This window comes from Somniosus microcephalus, chromosome 15 (assembly GCF_052327205.1).
Source record: "Somniosus microcephalus isolate GS21.2 chromosome 15, FLI_Smic_1.0, whole genome shotgun sequence".
Taxonomy (NCBI): Eukaryota; Metazoa; Chordata; class Chondrichthyes; order Squaliformes; family Somniosidae; genus Somniosus; species Somniosus microcephalus.
In genome coordinates, this window is record NC_141001.1 from 57,962,762 (window position 1) to 57,986,957 (window position 24,196).

The following is a 24,196-nucleotide window of genomic DNA, read 5'->3' on the forward strand; positions in this document are numbered from 1 at the left end:
GACTTCTTTTTGTCACCACATTGTGAAACGTGATAGCCAAGAAAGTCTTGAGATAAGGAAGTGGGACAATGAGCTCAGGATGATTAGTTACATGCTTAATGGTAAACAGATTGGCCATCTGGAAGTTTGTCGGAACTCTCATTTCTGGGGGTCTTGTTCACAATAACACTAGTCATGCCATAATGAATCGACAAGGCAATGTACATGACTAGAGGCCTATTAAGATCCTCAGCTTTCTTTAACAATTTGTAGAGAGTCAGGATCAAAAGGATTGGCAATGGTTATGTCTCTATCCAGGGGGAAAAAATGGGGTAATATTGTTTATTTCTCTGCTTAGTGACATTACATTTGTTAAAGGCTTGGTCAAACACAATAAAAGGATTATGTTGCAACCATATTTGGTGTTGAATTCAAATTGTCTTGCATGTGGAAATGGCTCTGTAGGACATCCAACTGATACAGAACCTGTTTAGAGTACACTTGATACCATATCTGGATGCAGAGTGAACAATTCTAGCTTGAATGTCTTTCACTCTAACAAAGACAAACATAGTGGAAGACAAGGCAATGATCAGTTTCCGTACAGTACCTTTACCTTGTTGTGCATCTATTTTGGCTTTAATAAGCATCCGTAGCCGGGAAACCTCCTGTCTTTTCAATTCATCCAGTTTAGTTCTCACAAGATGACTCACTAAGTTGAGTTCTTTAGCCAGTTTTCCACTCTTCATTAAAGAAAACAAAAAGTGAAAATTAACAGAGAATTATCCAACAGGGAAGTTATTTGTGTCCTCTTCTGTGAAGATAGAACCAAAGTATTGCTCTGCCATTTCCTGTTCTCCATTATAAATTCTCCCCGTTTCTGACTAAGGGAATTTGTCTTTGCGAATCTTTTTCTTTTTACATACTTGTAGAAGCTTTTACAATCCACTTTTATGTTCCTTGCAAATTTACTCTCATACCCTATTTTTCCCCTCTTAATCAATCTCTTGGTCCTTTTTTGCTGAACTCTAAACTGCTCCCAATCCTCAGACTTTTACTTCTTGCTAATTTCATATTGGCACCTAGCTCTTCTGGCTTCAGTAGGTCTCAAAAATCTACACTTGTATGTCTTGTGCCATGAGTTAATCTGTTCTTAGTAATGGAATAAATTTAGAATCTAACTTTATAGAGCAAAGAATTATTCACGGTAATGTTGGTCTGTGTGTACTCATTGTAATACTGCTCTTCAATACATGCAAAACTGATTTCACCACTATAAATCTAATAAAGAACAACTTGTATTCTTCTCAGGTTGCACAGATAAATTTATTTTCACCTTAGCTAAGACATAGCATTACAAAATGGTGAAGCATACTGTCCTTTCACCTCTGGAATTCTGTTTTCAATCCAGCTCACAAAAGCAGGATGAAGATTTCTTGTCTGCTGGCTTTAATGGTGCTCCATGAAATGAGTATGGGCATCCCTAATAGGCATGCGCCTACGGTAGAAAATGATCCTTAGGTTTATACTAACTGGCAATCTGTCTTGGACATATAAGGTTAGCTAGTGTGAGAAATAAAAAGATTTACACTGAAGTTGGGTCAGAGTTATTTTGTTGAGGCATAGCAGCAGGAGCTTTTATCTGCATCTAACTGTGCTGTACCCGGCCTAGGAACGCATGCCATCAATGTGATCTTCCATTCCTCAGACTGGACTTGCCCTTTACAAATTTGAACTAAAAATAAACCTGCAAGTGTGTGTTTATTTTTGTTTATTAAATGACGGATATTATCCAATCATCCTCCAATTGTTTTCCCCCTCATCTCCCAAGGGCACCAACTCTTGCTAGGGTATAGTTCCATGGATCTGGGTCACCATCTAGTACCTCACTTATGTTGCCATCTCTTCATGTGCAAGCTTAGATAATGAGTGTTGACCAATTAGTCTAGCACAGGGTGGGGCAGTGTACGGTCAAAGCTAATCCTGTCCTCACCTGGTGATGACACACACTTTTCAGCAGGAGTCAATAAAATAGCGACAAGGATCAAGAATCCTGAGTGATTCTGCCTTCTAAATCGAAAGATGCCGAAGCAAGCACTTTCCAACCAAAGCATCTGCTCTTAGGTGGCTCGTGTCCATAAATTACAGCAAGGGATTGATGAATAACAGGTCAACTGATGTTTGGACTTCGTTTTTGTTTTGGATCCCAAGTACAAAATTTTATTCTAAATATGAAGCATAGAACAGTCGGCTTCCTGGAACTGCTTTATCTCACTGCAGCTTCTTTTAAAGGCATCTTCAATAAAAGTTTACTTTCCCCCCCCCCCATTTGTACATCTCATCAGATTAAAAGCAGAAAAAAAAGCATAAACTATCCCCCCTCCCAATATCCATGTTATGAATTTGTGTGTTTGGAAGTGTTCCCCAATAAACACTGGAAAAATTATGGGTGAGGGGGGTGTGAGGGAGGAAAGTGAAAACAAAGGGGGCGATCTTGCCAGCCCTGGGGAGGCAGGTATGGAGGCAGGACTGCTGGGAAAATGGCAGAATCTGGGGGGCGGGTGGCCATCCTGCTCCCAAGCCATCTTGCCAGGAGGCGGGCAGCCGACCCGCGCCGGGTCCCATCTCCTTGGAGGCGGGAAGGGGATTACAGCCACTTAACGGCTTGTTGGCAGATAAGAGGATTATCCCCATTTTACGCACACAAGTGCGGGCTTCCCGAAGACTGCGAACCCCTCCAGGGTCACCGAGGTGAGCAGTGGGTCTGCGGGAGTCGGAGTGGTGCAAAAGTGCGCTGTGAAGATAAGTGATGGGTGCAAGTGTGGAGAGGTGAGTATGTGAGGTAAGTGGAAAGTGTTAGAAAAACTTTACTTACCTTTGTTTCTTCCTACAGGCTTCAATTGTTAGGGATGTGGAGAGTCTCGCATCTCCGTGGCAGAGATGACAGATGGCTACTGCATTCTCCAATGCAACAACCATCTAATTTCTGCTAAAGAAAAAGGTTTGATGAGTCTTGAATTCAAGAACTTATCAAACTACAGAGAATGTCAGTGTTTGACAGTTTCAGAGAGCCGTCAAACAATGACAATTCATCTGTCAAAAATTTTTGATCAGTGAAATGTCATACGCTGACGTTCTCTGTAACTGGCTTCCCCTCAATTGGCCTGCTGAGCTCGCTGGGCTGGCTTAACAAGGTCAATCAAGGGAAAATAGCGTGGGTTGGCCAGAAGTCGATGGAGGCGGGACTGAAACCCGACAAGTGGGGGTCCCACCTCCAAAAGCTCCCCATTGGCAAAGTCCAGCCCAAAGTAACTTCCTCGATTCCCTCCTCAGTACTGTACCCAATTGAAAGGAGAGATCCAATCTTAGAAAATAAATTAATCTGTATTTAAATTATCAGACTTTCTGTTTAATATTGCCCTGGATATCCCAACACAGGATATCCAGGGCAATATTAAACAGAAGTCTGATAATTTAATACAGATTCATTTATTTTCCCCTAAGAATGGATCTCTCCTTTACAATGGGTCACAGTACTGAGGAGAGAACCGAACAATTCCCTCCGAGCAGAAAGGTTACTTTAGGGATGGACTTTGCCAATGGGGAGCTTTGGCGGTGAGAAAAACAACAGTTCCCTATTAAGACAGTTATGCACTGACTGGGACAAGTCTGCAGCCAACAGTCAGCCTATCACAACAACAGGACTGCACGAGGAAAGCTTTCTCTTAACTCAAACATATAGGTTTAGTATAGGATTTACTGAACCCTCACCAAAAAAATATATAAATTTATCTAAAAAGGAGGTTTATAGCTAAATTTATATCAATAAGTTGGAATCTGTCCAGTGGAATTTATTGATCCCATATTGCCACAATTATCTGTTACTGATTAAACCTCCCATTACACAGTCAAGATGAACATTTTATGACCCCAGTTCTGTGTTGTATTGAGAATTTACAGTTAGACAAAAAAAAAAATTGGTAAATTTTACAATTGGCAAATAGTTCCATTTTCACGTACAAGCCAGAAATAAAATGAATGACAGCACGTGTCTCCTCACATAGTAAATAAACATTTTGCATGATGGAGGGGAGGATGGTTTCTCTGTTCACTAGATTATTACAGAATGCACTAGTCTGCAGAGCACAAACTCCAATTTTCTCAATGTGTATCAGCTGGATATATTAAAATATTAATATTGGAAAACAGTATCAAAATCACACTATCCATTTCTTCCTTCCTTCCCCATTCCAAATAAGTCCATAAATTCAAGTGAGACACTGCTGAACAACACATTATCTGACATTAGTGATTAAAACAAAAATAAAGTTCAAAGTACAGAATTTTATTCAAAACATGAAACATGGAACAATCGCTTCCTGGAACTGCTTTACCTCACTGCAACTACTTATCAAAGCTTTTCAACAAAAGTTTGCATTTCCTTACTATCCTATCTGCACACCTATATTCAGCAAATTAAGTGGAAAAAGTATCCATCTATCCCCACCCCCACTTTGTGAATGTGTGCGCTTGGAAGTGTTGCCCACATTTTGAAACAGTACTCGGTATAGAGTATAGCTGCAGCACAAACAAGTATGCAATACTACCAGTTCACCATTTGCAGTGAGATTGTAAATGAGTTGCTTGTAGCCCAGCTTTGATTTTGTTACAAGCAGTGCAGAGAAAGTCTGTTTTACTGATTAATAAATCTTTTACATATTTAAGTCTATCTTGCAACCCGCTCTCCAACAGGATGGTAAGTCAGGAGCTCAAAGTTTTTCCTTCTTTGTAAATTCTAATTTACAGTTGAAAAAACAAGCTTAAAATGGCACACAGAGAATACTGTAAATCTGTGAACAGGAGAGAAATTCTTCACGACGACAATGGTGAATGTGTTAATTGTGACTTCTATATATTCCCTGATTTAAAGTTTCAAATCCAGGAAAAGCTTCCCATAGTTAGAACATTAACAACTGAATCTTTTAACCCAAACAATTTAACTGTTCTATACATTATGCACTTGTATAGCATCTTTAACATAGTAAAATGTCCCAAGGCACTTCACAGGGGCATAATCAGACAAGATTTGACACCGAGCCACACAAGGAGATATTAGGACAGATGACCAAAAGCTTGGTCAAAGGTGTAGGTTTTAAAAAGCATCTTAAAAGGAGGAGGGGTAGAGAGGTTTAGGGAGGGAATGTCAGAGCTTAGGGCCTAGACAGCTGAAGTTATGGCAGCCAATGGTGGGGTGAAGGAAATCAGGGATGCACAAGACGTCAGAATTGGAGGAATGCAGAGTTCTCGGAGGCTTGTAGGTTCAGGAGGAAGTTACAGAGATAGAGAGGGGCGAGGCCATGGAGGGGTTTGAACACAAGGAACTTTAAATTTGAGTCGTTGCTGGACCGAGAGCCAATGTAGGTCAGAGAGAATAGGAGTGATGGGTGAACGGGACTTAGTGCGAGTTAGGATACAGGTGAATTTTGAATGTGCTGATGTTTACAAGATAGGAGGCCGACCAGGAGAGCATTGGAACAGTCAAGTCTAGAGGTAACAAAAGCATGGATGAGGGTTTCAGCAGCAGATGGACAGAGGTAGGAGCAGAGATGGGCGGTATTACGGAGGTGAATGTAGGCAGTCTTGGTAGTGGAGAGGATATGGGTCGGGAACTCAGCTCAGAGTCAAATAGAACGCTGAGGTTGCGAACAGTCTGGTTCAGCCTCAGCTAGTGGCCAGGAAGGTGGATGGAATCGATGGGTAGGGAACGGAGTTTGTGGCAGGGGCTGAAGACAAAGGCTTCCCAATATTTAATTGCAGGATATTTCTGCTCATCCGACAAGCAGCGAGACAAATCAGATGTAGTGGCGTTGTCATATGAGAGAGAGAAAGAGAGAAAAAGAGAGAAAAAAAGAACAAGAGAAAGGGAGAGAAAGAGAGAGAGAGAGAGAGAGAGAGAGAGAGAGAGAGAGAAAGAAAGAAAGAAAGAAAGAAAGAAAGAAAGAAAGAAAGAAAGGAGTTGGGTGTCATCAGCATACATGTGGAATCAGATGTGTTTTTGCATGATTTTGCATAGGTGCAGCATGTAGATGAGAAATAGGAGGGGGCCAAGGATAGATCATTGGGGAACTCCAGAGGTAACAGTGTGGGAGCAGGAAGAGAAGCAATTGCAGGAGACTCTCTGGCTATGACTGAATAGATAAAAATTCTTAACAGACAGCATACCTTGATTTCTTCTATATCTGCCGTCTGGAGTTTTTCACGGAAATGCCTGTCTGTTTCCAACACATCAATTACTTCTCGGAGGTAACGATCATAATACAACCCAGTGTCCTGCAAGAAAGTGGAAGAAATGAGAAAACACGTTACAGATCTCTAGCAATGTAAATGGCTTGTTATCAGTCATGACGCCGACAGCCCACTGTTCTGGTGAGGTCATGAGGCAAATTTAAAAAAAAACATAACTTGTCTGCCACCCAGGCAGCTGAATACTGATAACTTACACAGTACCTTTTAAAACAAAATGTCTCATGATGTTCCACAAGGGGCCAAAATGAACACCAGGGAATAATTATTTAGGGGAAGTAACTGAAGGCAAGGTCAGAGAGACAACCTGAGAAAGATGCAGCTAGACAAAGGGGTTTAGGAAAAAAAATTCCAGAGTACAGACCTGCGATGACGAAAGATCTGCACTCCAAATAAATTCCCAGTGTATGCAAGAGCACAGCATAAAAAACTTGTAATTCAGTATTAATCAGTCAGCATTGTCACTAGGATTTCAGGAAAGCAAATGATGGGCATCTGAAATTTTCATGCTGTGTTCTTCGAACTATGGAAATACAACTAGTATACGTATAGATTTTTTCCTACCTACCAAATATGGGTTGTACTTGTAGAGAGCTTTTGGAGCTATGTAGGACTGGATGAATTCTGGTGGTTGTAGGTCAGTCACTGATGGTAGTCGTTATGGAAGCAATTTGAGATGATTTATGAAGAGTTCAGCGCAAGAAACTCAATTCTTACTTTAATATATATTGACTGATTTTTTCCTAAAGGGCATTGGTACCAATAAGCCTCATAACAAATGCACAGGTTTACTCAGATTGGCTAATGTGGAAAAGGCACCCTGCTGGGTGCTAGTTTGTCTTTAAACTAAGGCACATTGGTACAGATTATTTTGGGTGGTACTATATTGACAAAACTAACTGAAATGATTAATACTGAATTACAAGTTTTTAATGCTGTGCTTTTTCTTTAAATGCATGTTAACATACATTTTTCCAAACCACAGGAAAACCTCACCAGAAGTGTAGGTCTTGTGGAGCTGAAAGGATTCAGCATTAAGAGTTCATGAGAGGACGGAAAATGAAACATAAGAGAACAGCCAACCCAACACAAAATCATAGATTGACCCTACATCATAGGAATGTACAGAACCAGAAAAGACCATTGCATTCCATCTGGCCACTTCAGGTCTGCATGGCTGAGTAAAGCTTTACCAATAAGAGACACTGGGCTGGAAAATACGTTCGGAGGCTTCCCGCAGGCAAATGCCTCTGAACCGCAAGAAAGTACGCACTACCTGTTGCCACCGGACCTTCGGAGTCTTGCGCTCCTGGGCCTGCAGGCGCCCGGTTGCGCAAGGGCCCACATATCCCAGGAGCACGTGCAGTTCGCAAGTGTCCCTGGGATCATGTGGGCTGGCCCAAACAATCACAAAGGGGGATTCCCATTTACATACAGAATCCCCATAAGCAGAATAGGAATCCCCTAAAAAATACATTTTCACAGCACTTCAATTAAAAAAACATCACATGTTCAAAATTCATTAAAATACAATTTAAACATTTAAAACAAAAACTGAACTCTTGAAAAATAAATTTGAACATTTTCAAAGGGCTAAAAATAACCTAAATTAATTTTAAAGGTTTCTGAATGTTTAAATCATTTTCAAAAATGTATTTTATTATTTATTTAAACCCTTACACATGGAAAAAAAGGCCTTACTCCTGTTCTTACCAGGTGTAAGAGTTTCGTGGGCATTCGCTGGGCAAATAGCCCAATGCTGTGCGTACGTGCTCATAGGCCCTGGAAAATCCGGGTCATTAAGGAGGCTCCAGGGAAAAGAAATTGAAGTGAAGTGGCCTTTTTGGCAGAGAAGACATGATGCACTCAGTGGATGCACAGAAAGAAATGTTCCATTCTCTAGCACTATCATTATTTCCAATAGGCAAACTTCTTGCTACCCATAATAAAAAGATTTTACTCAGTTACTGAGCTACCACTTGCGAATATGGCAGAGTCTGAGGAATTGCACAGTATTTCTGTCATTATTTCCTAATCAAATAAAAAAGGTACCTGGCTTTAGTAATGGACGTTTGTGCGTAGTATACTGGGGAAAATGAGGGCAAGATCAGATCCTTCAATTTATAGAATAATCCTCAATTTCCCTTTCTTAGCTGGTACATGCAGGTCAATGGGGATCAAATGGAAACCCTCTAGAGGCCGGTCATAATTGACGCAAAAGGAAAACAAGGCTGTGGTTGTCAGAGTCCAATCTTTGTAGCCCAAGACATCACCACAGTAGTTCTTCAGTTCAACTACCTTCAGCAGCTTCATTAATGATCTTTCCTCTGGTAAGTGGTCAGGAGTGGGGCTGTTCACTGATGATTGCACAGTTTTCAGCTGCATTCACAGCTCCTCCAATAATGCAGGAACCCATGCCAGCCTACAGCAGGGCTTGGACAACATCCAGGCTTGGACTGACAAATGGCAGGATAATATTTGCACTACCAGCTCCAACAAGAAAATGCCCAACAATCTCTGCATGTCCTTCAATAGTACCACCAAAGCACAGGTCACCACTATCAACATACTGACTGGAAGCAAATTGATCTAGTCATATCAACACTGACTGCAAGATCATTGCAGAGGTTGGGTGTTCTACAATGAGTGGCTCACCTAACTCCTCAAAGCCGCTCCACTATCTACAAAGCTGCTCCACTATCTACAAAGCTCAGCTGAGGAGAGTAATGATATGCTCACCACTTGCCTGGCTAGGTGCAGCTGTAACAATACAAGAAACCAGGACAAAGCAGTTTGCTTGACGGATATCCCTACCGTTGAACTCAGTATCAACCCCCTCCATCACTGCAGCACTGTGGTTGCAATATGCATGATCTACAGGATGCACTGCAGCAATTCACCAAATGGCTAACATAAAAAGGAACCCAAGTCTTCTTTAAACATATATAAATAGTAAGAGTGATCAAAGGAAGGGTGGGACTGATTAGGGACCAAAAAGGAGCTCTTCTTGTAGAGGCAGAGGGCAAGGCCGAGGTACTAAATGAGTACTTTGCATCTATCTTCAGAGAAGAGGATGCTGCCAATGTAGCAGTAAAGGAGGAGGCAGTAGCGATATTGGATATGATAAAAAGTAGAAAGAAAATGTACTTAAAATGTTGGCAGTCCTTAAAGTAGCAAAGTCACCTGGTCTAGATGGAATGCATACAAAAACATGGAATGCATCCTGGGTTACTGAAGGAAGAAAGGGTTGAAATTTGTGCAGGCTCTGGCCACAATTTTCCAATCTTCCTTAGATAGGGGGCTAGTGCTAGAGGACTGTAGGATTGCAAATGTTACACCTCAGTTTAAAAAAGGGGAGAGGGATAAACCCAGCAACTACAGGCCAGTCATGACCTGGACTTGGGTACACAGGGCATAATTTCAAAGTTTGCAGATGACATGAAACTCAAAATGTAGTAAATAATGAAGAGGATAGTAACAGACTTCAGGAGGACATAGATAGACTGGTGAAATGGGCAGACACGTGGCAGGTGAAATTTAATGCAGGAGTGTGAAGCGATACATTTTGGTAGGAAGAATGAGGAGAGGCAATATGAACTAAATGGTACAATTTTAAAGGGGGTGCAGGAAGAGAGACCTGGGGGTGTACGTACACAAATTTTTGAAGGTGGCAGGACAAGTTGAGAAGGCGGTTAAAAAAGCATTGGGATCCTTGGCTTTATTAATAGAGGAAGAGAGTACAAAAGCAAGGAAGTTATGTAAAACCTTTATAAAACACTGGTTATAGGCCTCAGCTGGAATGTTGTGTTCAATTCTGGGCACCACACTTTAGCTAGGATGTCAAGGCCTTGGAGAGGGTGCAGTAAAGATTTACTAGAATGGTACCAGGGATGAGGGACGAGGGACATCAGTTATGTGCAGAGATACGAGAAGCTAGGGTTGTAATTGTGGTGTATGTGCCTTTAAGAGCAATTGTGGTGTATGTGCCTTTAAGAGCCCCAGGTGTGCGTAATGCCGGTAATTGGCACTTGGGCTATATAAGCCTGTGTATTGTGTATATCCTTTAGAACCCCCCCCCGACTTTGCTTAGTAAATACCTATGAACCAACTCCTGTCTTCAGTGTCTTTATCTACACACGGACACTACAGTTCTCCTTAGGGCAGAGAAGGTTAAGAGAAGATTTGAGAGAGGTGTTCAAAATCATGAATGGTTTTGATAGAGTAAATAGGGAGAAACTGTTTCCAGTGGCAGAAGGGTAGGTAACCAGAGGACACAGATTTAAGGTGATTGGCAAAAGGAAAAAATGTTTAGTATTTTTTTTATTTACACAGTGAGTTGTTGTGATCTTGAATGCACTGCCTAAAAAAGGATGGTGGAAGTAGATTCAATACTAATTATTTAAAAAAAAAAAAAGGGAATTGGATAAACACTTGAAGGGAAAAAAATTACAGGGCTATGGGGAAAGAGCAGGTGTGGGATTAACTGGCTAGCTCTACCAAAGAGCCAGCACAGGCACGATAGGCCGAATGGCCTCCTTCTGTGCTGTATCATTCTATGTGATGTGCCTCAATGAATCCGAGACTCAACGTTAACGGAGCAAAGCAAGGCTTTTATTAACTCAAAGTAATACACAGTGGAGAAGTGTCTCTCATCCAGAGATCTGCTGTACTGCCTGTGAGACACGCTGGGGCCTGCTTAAGTAGGGGCCAGGTATGGGCGGAGCCCTACACACAATACAATACAGGTAAGGAAATGAAACTGAAACTAAACTCCCCTGCTTGCCACAATCACAGGCACAATCAAACACAGAGTACAGAGTGCCTGATGAATGGCATATTTCATCACATTCACCCCTTCTACAGATTTAGTCTGTTCGGGGGTTTGATAGTCCTCTGTGACCGACGTAGCTGTTGTGGTGCCGCGGGTGTCGGCTGGGTGTCCCCGGTGGCCTCCTGGGTCTCTGCCGGGGGCGCCGCCAGGGTTGTTGAAGGGGTAGTTGGTGGGGGCACCGTTGGTCGATGTTCTTCCGGGGGCGATGAAAGGATAGTGGGTGGGTAAAAGTTGCTGTGATCGTTGTTGCTGTTGTTGTCGTTACCGGCTGGGGCGACGTCTTTTATGGACACGGTGTCCTCCCTTCCGTCGGCGTGCCGGACATACGCGTATTGGGGGTTGGCGTGGAGTAGGTGCACTGACTCCACGAGAGGGTCCGTCTTGTGGCCCCTCACATGCCTTCGTACAAGTACTGGACCTGGGGTGGAGAGCCATGACGGCATGGATACGCCCGAGGTGGATTTCCAGGGAAAGACAAACATTCGTTCATGAGGCGTGGCATTAGTGGCAGTACACAATAGCGACCGTATCGAATGGAGCACATCTGGGAGGACTTCCTGCCAGCGGGAGATAGGGAGGCCCTTGGTCCTTAGAGCTAGAGTGACTGCTTTCCATACTGTCCCGTTCTCTCGCTCCACCTGGCCGTTACCCTGGGGGTTGTAGCTGGTGGTACGGCTCGTGGCGATCCCCCTGGACAGCATGTACTGGCGTAGCTCTTCACTCATGAAGGACGCCCCCCTATCCATATGGATGTAGCTCGGCATACCGAACAGGCAGTTGAAGCATTTAATGACCGTGGCGCTGGTCATGTCTGGGCAGGGGAAGGCGAATGGGAAACGGGAGTATTCGTCCACAATGTTCAGGAAGTAAACATTGCGGTCGACTGACGGGAGGGGGCCCTTGAAATCTAAGCTGAGCCGCTCAAAGGGCCGTGTAGCTTTGATTAAGTGGGCTCTATCTGGGCGGTAGAACCGAGGCTTGCACTCAGCGCAAGTGCGGCAGTTCCTGGTCAGAGACCGAACTTCCTCAATCGAGTAGGGTAAGTTGCGGGACTTTATGAAGTGGAACAGCCGTGTGACCCCTGGGTGGCAGAGGTCGTTGTGGAGGGTCTGTAGCCGATCCCCGGTGGCGCTGGCACACATCCCTCGTGAGAGGGCGTCGGGGGATTCGTTAAGGGCCCCTGGCCGGTAAATGATGTCATACTCGAAGGTGGAGAGCTCGATCCGCCACCTGAGAATCTTATCATTTTTAATCTTCCCCTTCTGTTTATTATTAAACATAAACGCTACCGACCGCTGGTCGGTAAGTAGGGTGAAGCATTTGCTGGCTAGGTAGTGGCGCCAGTGGCGCACTGCCTCCACGATGGCTTGGGCCTCCTTTTCCACGGAGGAGTGTCTGATCTCGGGCCCTTGGAGGGTCCTCGAGAAGAAAGCTACGGGCCACCCCGCCTGCTTGAGGGTGGCCGCCAAGGCAAAGTCAGACGCATCACTTTCCACTTGAAAGGGAGTGTTCTCGTCCACTGCCTGTAGCGTGGCCCGTTCAATATCCCGCTTAATGCTTTTGAAGGCGGCGTGGGCCCCCGCAGAGAGCGGAAAAGAGGATGCTTTCAAGAGGGGGCGGGCTTTGTCGGAGTAGTTGGGGACCCATTGGGCATAATAAGAAAATAACCCCAGGCACCTTTTCAGGGCTTTGGGAGTGTTGGGCAGGGGGAGCTCCCGTAGGGGGCGCAATCGGTCGGGGTCTGGTCCGATTTCCCCATTCTCCACCACGTTGCCTAGTATGCAGAGGCGCGTGGTGTTGAAAACGCACTTGTCCTCGTTGTAAGTGAGGTTGAGTTTTTGTGCGGTTTTCAGGAACCTCTCGAGGTTCGAGTCGTGATCCTGCTGGTTGTGACCGCAGATGGTGACGTTGTTGAGGTAGGGGAAGGTTGCCTGCAAGTGGTGGTCATCGATCATGCGGTCCATCTCCCTCTGGAAGGCCGAGACCCCATTAGTCACCCCAAAGGGGACTCTGAGGAATTGGTAGAGGCGTCCATTCACCTCGAAGGCGGTGTACGGGTGGTCCTCTGGTCTGATAGGGAGCTGGTGGTACGCTGACTTGAGGTCGATGGTGGAGAACACCCGGTATTGGGCAATTTGGTTCACCATTTCTGATATGCGGGGTAGCGGGTAGGCGTCTAGTTGGGTGTACATGTTGATCGTTTGGCTATAGTCGATCACCATCCGTTTCTTCTCGCTACCCCTCACCACCACCACTTGGGCGCGCCACGGGCTGTTGCTGCGTTCAATAACGCGCTCCCTCAGCAGCCTGTCCACCTCGGTCGCGATAAACCGCCTGTCCTCCCAGCTGTACCTCCTGCTTTTGGTCGCTATTGGCCGGCAGTTGGGAGTAAGGTTCGCGAATAGCGAAGGCGGCTTTACCTTCAGGGTAGCCAGACCGCACACTGAGGGGCGGCTGGGACCCACCGTAATTGAGCGTGATGCTTTGGTGGTGGCACTGGAAATCCAGGCCCAAGATCACGCTCGCACATAGACTCTTCATGATTAGTAATTTAAAATTATCGTATACAGTTCCGTTAACGGACAATTGTACCGCGCAGTAACCCATAATGGTCGATGTCTGGGTTTTATCAGCCATAGAGATGGTGCCCCGAGCAGGGACCACCGTTAGAGAGAGTGTTGTTGTGCTAGTTCAGGGTGGATAAAACTCTCCGTGCTTCCACTGTCAATTAAACATTTAACCCCGCACCCGTTTACCTCGATGTCCACCGTTGATTTGGATAGCGGGTGCGGTCTGGTCTGGTCCACTGTGACCGATGCCACTATAGGGCCCTGATCGAGACAAGATGGCGTCCACGCTGTCTGCTCACAAGATGGCGGACCCCACGAGGTCGGGCAAGATGGCGTCCAAGATGGCCGCTCCCACGGCGCACACGCGGGTTTTCCAGCGGGGTTCCCTCTGCACACCTTCCCGAAGTGCCCCTTCTTACCGCACTTAAAGCAGGTGGTGCCTTTCGCCGGGCACAGGTTTCTGGAGTGCTTCGGCTGCCCGCAGAAGTAGCAGTTGGGGCCCCGACGTGTCGCGGCTGTCGTAGGGCTTCTGGGGGGAGAGCGGGGCCCCGACGGTGTCGGGCGGGGAAGATGCCTTCCAAGATGGCGGCGCCCTTGGTGCACACGTGGCGGCGCGGGCTGAAGGGTAGGCGTCCGAGTTTCTCTGGGCCACATCCAGGGATCGCGCTGTGTCCACAGCCTGTTTCAGGTCCAATCCCGTTTTTTCCAGTAGTCTCTGCCGGATGTAAGTGGAGCTGAGGCCTGTGATAAAGGCATCACGAACAAGCTCGTCAGTATACACTGCGGCTTTTACATCTTGGCACTTGCAGTCTTTGCCAAGCGTTTTCAGGGTGACTAGGAACTCATCCAGCGATTCCCCAGGTCGCTGTGTGCGAGTAGCGAGCAGATGCCTAACGTACACCTCGTTCGTAGGCTGCTGGTAATGCACCTTTAGGATGTCGCAGGCGGCCGGGTACGTGTCGGTGTCTTGGATGAGGGGGTAAACCCGGTGGCTTACCCAATTCCGCAGGATTCCGAGTTTCATACTTTCAGCGTCCATAGCGTCTGTGATGGCTGCGGAATTGTTCAGGAAGAATTCCATACACTTAAACCAGTGTCCGAATCGTGCCGATGCGTCCGAAGCATGCGGGTCCAAATCCAAACGTTCGGGTTTCAAGAGTTGATCCATTGTGTTGAAAATTGAGTTAATAAAATTGATGTGCCTCAATGAATCCGAGACTCAACGTTAACAGAGCAAAACAAGGCTTTTATTAACTCAAAGTAATACACAGTGGAGAAGTGTCTCTCATCCAGAGATCTGCTGTACTGCCTGTGAGACACGCTGGGGCCTGCTTAAGTAGGGGCCAGGTATGGGCGGAGCCCTACACACAATACAATACAATACAGGTAAGGAAATGAAACTGAAACTAAACTCCCCTGCTTGCCACAGTCACAGGCACAATCAAACACAGAGTACAGAGTGCCTGATGAATGGCATATTTCATCACACTATGATTTTATGATTACTTCAACAATAAGCCCTACCAGTGAGAAGGACACGGGAAACAACATAGTGAGAACACCACCTCCTATGAGTCACACACCATCAATGTTCCCTTTAATGCTCCAGGGGTCCCGCATAGCTGATGAAACAGCTTTTAAATTGAAAAAACGTGCATGCATGGACTTTTGAATGGGCCGCGCGGTCCCAAAAAAATTACAGGGAATATTACACATGATCCTGTCATATATCACCGTTCCTTCATCATTGCTGGATATATATTCTGGAAATCCCAACCTAACACCATTGTGGGAGCACCATCACTATAACAACTGCAGGGGTTCAACAAGGTGGCCCACCACCTTCTTATGGTAACGAAGAATGGACAATAAATGTAGCCTTGCTAGGATCGCCCACATCAAGAATTAATTTTAAAAAGGCAGTTCTGCACTTTTTGAAACTGAATAATGTGTGTAGAAATCCCCAGTTGGTCTAACAGCCGTTTGCAGTTTCAATTTTTTCAAATGCTGGTCCATCTGCTATACAGTAATGAGATCCCGAGATATTTCCAGCTAGCACTTACTTTGAATAAATAATGGTTAGGGAGACTCAAGTGCATTCCATTTACATTGCTAAGTCACACTGGAGTGAATCCAGCACATGCAGCAATATGGAATGAAGTTGGCAGTGAAATGCTGCCCTCCTCCCCCCCACCACTAGACTGTGGTTTTTAAACTGGCACATGCCAACACCAAAGGACATCAGTGTCGAAATATAGGTTAATATCTCTGAAAGTGGAAGCACAGGTTTCAAAACTTTCTCTAACTATATTTTATTTAAATGTTATTACCCCATTTTGCTAGTTTTAGGAACCACAAAACACTGTAAAGAACAAAGTACTATGCAAAGATTAGCAAGAGTGATTTCATAATCTATTTGTAAAATGGCCTAAATTTTCAATTTTGCTCAAATAAATTCTAGTTCTGGAATACCATTGGTGCCAGGAAGCCCCGATAGAACACACGTTGTACTGTACATGACCAAAGAATGGAATGCACAGAGGAATGATTGCATGCCGATGGAATTCAAGTTTGAGACCTCAATCTTCTCAGTTCCTGATCCAAGTCATGCTGGTGTTAAACAGAGGCCAGCAATTTCTCAAATGGCAAGAACACTTCGGTAAGATGCAGGGTATCATCTCCATATAAGCCACAAACGTGGGCACAGAAGTTTTTATATGTTACCAGCACAATTTAATTTTCAGTGTCTCCATAAAAGATTCAACTTGTGCTGTTTAACTACCCAAGTCTCAACCATACAGCAGACCTTCTTGCATTACTTCATTCCCATTTTTCAGTAGTTCACATACAATAACTAAACCAACAAGGTCCGTTGGATTAATCCCAACCACAAAGTAGATTCTGTTGACCTTATGCAACCAACACACCAACTGTCTCACCTCAAACTCCATAAATCTATAGTCAGCACTTCCTTTTATACTGATGTTGGCACCAACGCAAACCACATTAGCAGAGCAAGGAGTGCATTTAGCTTTATACAGGTGGAGCTTTAGGTATTAAAAAGTGAAAGAAACGAGAGATTATTTCAAGTTGAACACTTTGTTCAAATGGTCAGACACAGTCATCATGCGGTCATGCTCAAATTTGTGTCACTGAGAACAGGCACTTATCAGAGCTCTGAAATATTCACACAGGGAGAAGGGAGGTTAACACTGGTGGAATGCAATTTTGATCCCCTAACCCATTGAGTTTTTGATCTCAACTATTCTTCAAGATTAAGGCCATGAATCTCCTCGCTGCAGCAGAAGGGGAGGAGGGAATTCAGACAGTTGGTCTTCACTGGTCTGGTTTTACACAGCACCTAGCAGCTAGCCAAGCATACCACTAGTAACTATCTGCATACTAAAAGCTGTCCGTTCACAGAAAGAAGTTAATAATACCCACAAATCACACATTTTAATTCTAACAATTGCTTTTTGTGGAGAGGTCCCATTATGGACATTAGTATTGGTGCTCTTGTTAATCATAGAGTTAACAAGCAACAGGGACCTGGAATTCTGGCAATCAAATCTAAAGCAACTCAGAAATGTTCAGACTCTTGTTTTACTGTCTGAATATTTCAGATCAGGCTCTCCCAATTGCTGAAATAGCAAGTCCACTGCCTATGCAGCAGGGGTGTGCAGGCCAGGGGGTGACAGGTTCAATCCCTGGTCTCTGCTGAAGTAGCAGATGTCAGTCAGAGCTGCACTAGAAGTACTACAGTTAACAGGCAAGAAATCAGCAATAGGCCCCACTCCTGATCACTTTCCAGAACCCCTGTTGAAAAGTGCAAGCATATAAACTTTAGGTGAAGACAGCATCAGGTGTGGCTGTGATGTCACCATAATTGTTTTTATTTGTTCTTGGAATGTGGATGATGCTGGCAAGGCCACATTTACTGCCCATCCCTAGTTTCCCCGAGAAGGTAGTCGTAAGCCTTCTCCTGGAACCGCTGCAGCCCTTGTGCTGATGGTGGAGGGAGTGGATATAAAGTCCAGTGGCACGGGCACCAATCAAGAAGACTGCTCTGTCCTGGATGGTGTTGAGCTTCGTAAATGGTGTTGCAGTTGCACCCATCTAGGCGAGTGGCGAGTGTTTCATCACACTCCTGACTTGATCCTTGTAGATGGTTAATCTTAAGGCTAAAGGGATCAAGGGATATGGGGAGAAGGCAGGGGCAGGGTACTGAATTTGGATGATCAGCCATGATCTCATTGAATGGCGGAGCAGGCTCGAGGGACCGAATGGCCTACTCCTGCTCCTATCTTCTATGTTTCTAATCAGTCTGCTGACATCTAGTGGTTTAATTTTTCTCTGGTAGTGCACCGATTAGCATGCTTGTAAAATATTCCTTTGTGCACTACTTTAATATGGTCATTAACTCATTTATTTTAAACTGCTTTTAAACAGGTTTTGTGCCATACTGGTGCAACCAGGTCCCAATGCATAGGTATTGTGCAGCCAATGACAGCTCCAAAGTAAACCCGTTTTCTGGTGACGTCACACTTGGATTACTTTTTACCTCTCTCCTTCCCTCCGAGTTCAGAGACTGGTACGCCTTACCTGGTCTCTGGGGACTTTTATACCCCGCTCTGCCGCTCAGGTTTCCCGCCGACGCTGTGAGGCCTTACCTGGTCTCTGGGGACTTTTATACCCCGCTCTGCCGCTCAGGATTCCCGCCGACGCTGTGAGGCCTTACCATCTCCATCCCTTAGTGGTCCTATTCCCATCCCGACCTTCCATTTTTAAAAATGTATGTGCCTGTAAAATATTTTACTATTTTGTTTTATGTTCCTTGATAATTTAATTTCATAGTTCCTCTTTGCCTTCCTGATTTTTTTTGACTTCTCTCCTAATCCCTTCATATTCTCCCTTATCATGCTCTCTCCTGCTGTCTCCTGCTGTCCATGTACTTAATGTATGCCTCTTTCCTTACCCTCAATCTTTCCCTTATGGCTAAAAAGAACAAAAAGATTGATTAAGGGAAGATAGATTATGAAAGTAAATTAGCAAAAAATATAAAAACAGATAGTAAGAGTTTTTATAGTTATATAAAAAGAAAAAGGGTGGCTAAAGTAAATGTTGGTCCCTTAGGATGAGACCAGGAAATTAATGGCGGGAAATATGGAGATGGCAAAAACACTGAATGAATATTTTACATCAGTCTTTACAGTAGAAGACACTAAGACTGTGGTTTTTAAACTGGCACATGCCAACACCAAAGGACATCAGTGTCAAAATATAGGTTAATATCTCTGAAAGTGGAAGCACAGGTTTCAAAGCTTTCTCTAACTATATTTTATTTAAATGTTATTACCCCATTTTGCACAAATAACTACATATGGGTATGATCTTGTGGCCATTACAGAAACATGGCTGCAGGGTGACAATGCCTGGGAATTAAACATACCAGGTTATTTAATGATCAGGAAGGACAGGCAGGAAGGAAGGGGAGGTGGGGTGGCTATGTTAATAAAGGAAGGAATCACTGTAATACAGAGAAATGATATTGGGTCAAAAGATCAGGATAATGAAACAGTTTGGGTGGAGGTAAGGAATAATAAGGGGAAAAAAACACTAGTGGGCATAGTCTATAGGCCTCCGAACAGTGGCAACTCTGTTGGACGGAGTATCAATCAGGAAATAGTTGAGGCTTGTAATAAGGGAACATCTATAATTATGGGGGATTTCAGCTATCATATTAATTGGACAAATCAAATTGGGCAGAGCAGCCTTGAGGATGAGTTCATTGAGTGTATTAGGGATGGGTTTCTTGAGCAGTATGTAACTGAACCGACCAGGGGGCAAGCAACCTTAGATCTGATCCTGTGTAACGAGACGGGATTAATTAAAAATGTCCTAGTAAAGGATCCCCTTGGAATGAGTGACCATAACATGGTTGAATTCCATATTCAATTAGAGGGTGAGAAGGTTGGATCTCAAACAAGCGTGCTAAGCTTGAATAAAGGAGACTATGAAGGTACGAGAGCGGAATTGAGTAGAGTGGATTGGGAAAATAGATTAAAGGGTAAGACGATACATGATCAGTGGTGTACATTCAAGGAGTTATTTTACAACTTCCAAAAAATATATATTCCACTGAGAAGAAAAGGGTGTAAAAGAAAAGACAGCCATCCGTGGCTAAGTAAAGAAATTAAGGATAGTATTCGACTAAAAACAAGGGCATATAAGGTAGCCAAATCTAGTGGGAGGATAGAGGATTGGGAAAACTTTAAAAGACAGCAAAAAATAACAAAAAGATTAAGAAAGGGAAGATAGATTATGAAAGTAAATTAGCAAAAAATAAAGAAACAGATAGTAAGAGTTTTTATAGTTATATAAAAAGAAAAAGGGTGGCTAAAGTAAATGTTGGTCCCTTAGAGGATGAGACCGGGAAATTAATGGTGGGAAATATGGAGATGGCAAAAACACTGAATGAATATTTTACATCAGTCTTTACAGTAGAAGACACTAAGAATATCCCAACACTGGACAAACAGGGGGCTAAAGGGGGGGGGGGGGGGGGGGGGAGGAGCTAAACACGATCAAAATCACTAAGGAAGTGGTACTCGGTAAAATAATGGGACTCAAGGCGGATAAATCACCTGGACCTGATGGCTTACATTCTAGGGTCTTGAGGGAAGTGGCGGTAGGGATTGTGGATGCATTGGTAATAATTTTCCAAAACTCCCTGGACTCGGCAAAGGTCCCAGCAGACTGGAAAACTGCTAATGTAACACCCTTATTTAAAAAGGGCAGTAGACAGAAGGCTGGAAACTATAGACCAGTTAGCCTAACATCTGTGGTAGGTAAAATTTTGGAGTCCATTATTAAGGAGACAGTAACAGGACATTTGGATAATCATAATTTAATAGGACAAAGTCAGCATGGTTTTATGAAGGGGAAGTCATGTTTGACAAATTTGCTGGAGTTCTTTGAGGAAGTGACGTATAGGGTGGATAAAGGGGAACCAGTGGACGTAGCGTATTTAGACTTCCAAAAGGCATTTGACAAGGTGCCACACAAAAGATTACTGCTTAAGATAAAAAATCACGGGATTGGGGGTAATATTCTGGCATGGATAGAGGATTGGCTATCTAACAGAAGGCAGAGAGTTGGGATAAATGGTTCATTCTCAGACTGGCAATCAGTAACTAGTGGTGTTCCGCAGGGGTCAGTGCTGGGTCCCCAACTCTTTACAATCTATATTAACGATTTGGAGGAGGGGACCGAGTGTAACATATCAAAGTTTGCAGATGATACTAAGATGGGAGGGAAAGTAGTGAGTGAGGAGGACATAAAAAAAACCTGCAAGGGGACATCGACAGGCTAAGTAAGTGGGCAGAGATTTGGCAGATGGAATACAATACTGGAAAGTGTGAGGTTATGCACTTTGGCAGGAAAAATCGTAGAGCAAGTTATTATCTTAATGGCAAGAAACTGGAAAGTACTGAAGTACAAAGGGATCTGGGGGTCCTGGTGCACGAAACTCAAAAGGTTAGTATGCAGGTGCAGCAAGTGATTAAGAAGGCCAATGGAATGTTGGCTTTCATTGCTAGGGGGATAGAATATAAAAATAGGGAGGTATTGCTTCAGTTGTACAAGGTATTGGTGAGGCCGCACCTGGAATACTGCGTACAGTTTTGGTGTCCATACTTAAGAAAAGACATACTTGCTCTCGAGTCAGTACAAAGAAGGTTCACTCGGTTAATCCCGGGGATGAGGGGATGGACATATGAGCAGAGGTTGAGTAGATTGGGACTCTACTCATTGGAGTTCAGAAGAATGAGAGGCGATCTTATTGAAACATGTAAGATTGTGAAGGGGTTGGATCGGGTGGATGCGGGGAGGATGTTCCCGATGATGGGTGAAACTAGAACTAGGGGGCATAGTCTTAGAATAAGGGGCTGCTCTTTCAAAACTGAGATGAGGAGGAACTACTTCACTCAGAGGGTGGTAGGTCCATGGAATATGCTGCCCCAAAAAGCTGTAGAAGCTACATTATTACATAAATTTAAAACAGAAATAGACAGTTTCCTAGAAGGGAATTAAGGGTTACGGGGAGCGGGCAGGAATTTGGACATGAGTCTAGGTTCGGATCGGTCATGGCCCTGTGGGTAGCGGAGCGGGCCCAGGGGCCAGGTAGCCTGATCCTGCTCCTATTTCGTGTGTCTAATTCTGTTAGATTCAGGAGATGGTTCTGTGATAGTGGATTGGCGGTTAGGATCAGATCAGCCATGATCTTATTGAATGGCGGAGCAGGCTCGAGGGGCCGATTGGCCTACTCCTGCTCCTATTTCTTATGTTCTTATGTTCTAATACCACAGGCAGCGATAAAGAGATGGCAGAGATATTAAATAATTACTTTGCTTCAGTATTTACCAGGGAGATAGAACAGGTGGAGATGACATCAGATGATGAGATTAGTAATGAGTTAACTGCATTTAAAATAAAATGAGGAGGTATACTAAATAAACTACTGAAACTCAAAGAGGATAAAAGCCATGGTCCAGATTACATCCACGCATTTTAAAAGAATCTAGGGAAGAAATAGCAGAGGCATTACTACACATATTTAGTAATTCGTTAGAAAAAGGTGCAGTGCCAGAGGACTGGCGGATAGCTAACGTAATAATACCTATATTTAAGATGGGAGATAGAACATGTCCAGGGAACTATAGGCCAGTCAGCTTAACATCAGTGGTAGGAAAAATAATGGAATCCCTACTAAAAGGAGAAAATAGAAGAACATCTAGAAACAAAAAAAACAACAAATAGTCAGCATGGATTTCAAAAAGGGAAAGTCTTGCTTGACCAACCTAATTGAATTTTTTGAAGAAGAGGTAACAGAGAGAGTAGACAAGGGTAATGCAGTAGATGTAACTTATCTAGATTTTCAAAAGGCCTTCGATAAGGATAATAGACTAATGAATAAGGTCAGGGAATGTAGAGTCAGAGGACAAGTAGCAGAATGGATAGCTAGCTGGCTTCAAGGCAGAAAGTAGAGAGTGGAGTAAAGGGTGGCCATTCACAGTGGCAAAAGGTGGGAAGTGGTGTTCCACAAGGATCAGTGCTGGGACCACTGTTGTTCACAATTTATATCAACGATTTAGACCTTGGAGTCAAAAACACAATTTCTAAATCTGCAGACGACACCAAATTGTGGGGGGGGGGGGGGGGGGGTGGTGGGAAGAATAGTCAATACTGAGGAGGACTGCAACAAATTACAAGACATTAATAAACTTGCAGAATGGGCATATAATTGGCAAATGAAATTCAACACAGATAAATGTGAGGTATTACATTTTGGTAAGAAAAATAGCAAGGTCACATATTACTTGGAAAATAAGAATCTACATGGGGTAGAGGAACAAAGGAATCTAGGAGTACAAATACACAAATCATTAAAAATATTGACACAGGTTAACAAGGCCATTAAAAAAAGCAAACCAAGCACTAGGGTTTATTTCTGGAGGGATAGAATTGAAAAGTAGTGAAGTTATGCTAAACTTCTATTGAATCCTGATTAGACCACACTTGGAATACTGTGTGCAATTCTGGTCACCATATTATAAAAAGGATGTGGAGGCACTGGAGAGGGTTCAGAGAAGATTTACAAGGATGATACCAGAAATGCGAGGGTGTACTTATCAGGAAAGGATGAACAAGCTGGGTCTCTTTTCTCTTGAAAATAGAAGGCTAAGGGGTGACCGAATAGAGGTCTTTAAAATCATGAAAGGAGGTTTTGATAAAGTAGATACTGAGAATGTGTTTCCACTTGTGGGGAAGAGCAAAACTAGAGGCCATCAATATAAGATAGTCACCAAAAAATTAAATAGGGAATTCAGAAGAAACTTTACCCAGAGAGTGGTGAGAATGTGGAACTTGCTACCACAGCCAGACGATGAAGCGAATAGTATAGATGCATTTAAGGGGCGATTAGATAAGCATGAGGGAGAAGTGAATGGAGGGTTCTGCTGATAGCGTTAGATGAGGAAAGACAGGAGGAGGCTCGAGTGGAGCATAAGCACCGGCATAGACTGGTTAGGCCTAATGGTCTGTTTCTGTGCTGTATATCTTATGTAATCCTATGTAATCAAGCAGCTGTAAGCACACCCCATGTATGCTAGTGGGCAGACAGAGAAATCAAGTGTTTAAACCAAACATGGCCACAGTAAATAATTCTAAAAGGTCTAAGAGCGTTAAAAAAACAAGCCTGAAAGCTTTGGCCCCGATTTTCTGGCCGCCGTCGGGCGGCTTTTCATGCGGCCGGGGGCCGAAAATCGGCGAAAAAGCGGGTCGGGACCCCCCCCCACCGCCTGATTCCCCGCTCCGTCCGACTTTCGGACTGCTGTTTTCACGCGCCCCGCTTCAGTCCCGGCCGCCGCTGGCGGGACTGGTCGTCGGAGCACTAACAAGCAATTATCTGCTTGTTGAAGTGGATTTTCCCGTGCCGTTGCGACTTTGGGGCTTT

The 24,196-nt window shown here is 44.0% G+C and overlaps 1 protein-coding gene across 2 annotated transcripts in view; it reads right to left on the reverse strand.

Annotated features, from left to right (window-relative positions):
* Positions 1 to 8: 8 nt before the first annotated feature.
* Positions 9 to 24,196, reverse strand: part of LOC147106763 (nucleobindin-2-like) — a 51,355-nt gene continuing 27,167 nt past the window's right edge. The window contains exons 4-5 of one of the 2 annotated variants that reach the window (XM_086007854.1): positions 6,202 to 6,309; positions 9 to 722 (exon numbers count right to left, since the gene is read on the reverse strand). In XM_086007854.1, the coding sequence (XP_085863980.1) occupies positions 411 to 722; positions 6,202 to 6,309 (420 nt within the window). In that variant the 3' untranslated portion in view covers positions 9 to 410. The remainder of the gene's footprint in view (positions 723 to 6,201; positions 6,310 to 24,196) is intronic. The other variant, XM_086007853.1, reaches the window with a different exon arrangement.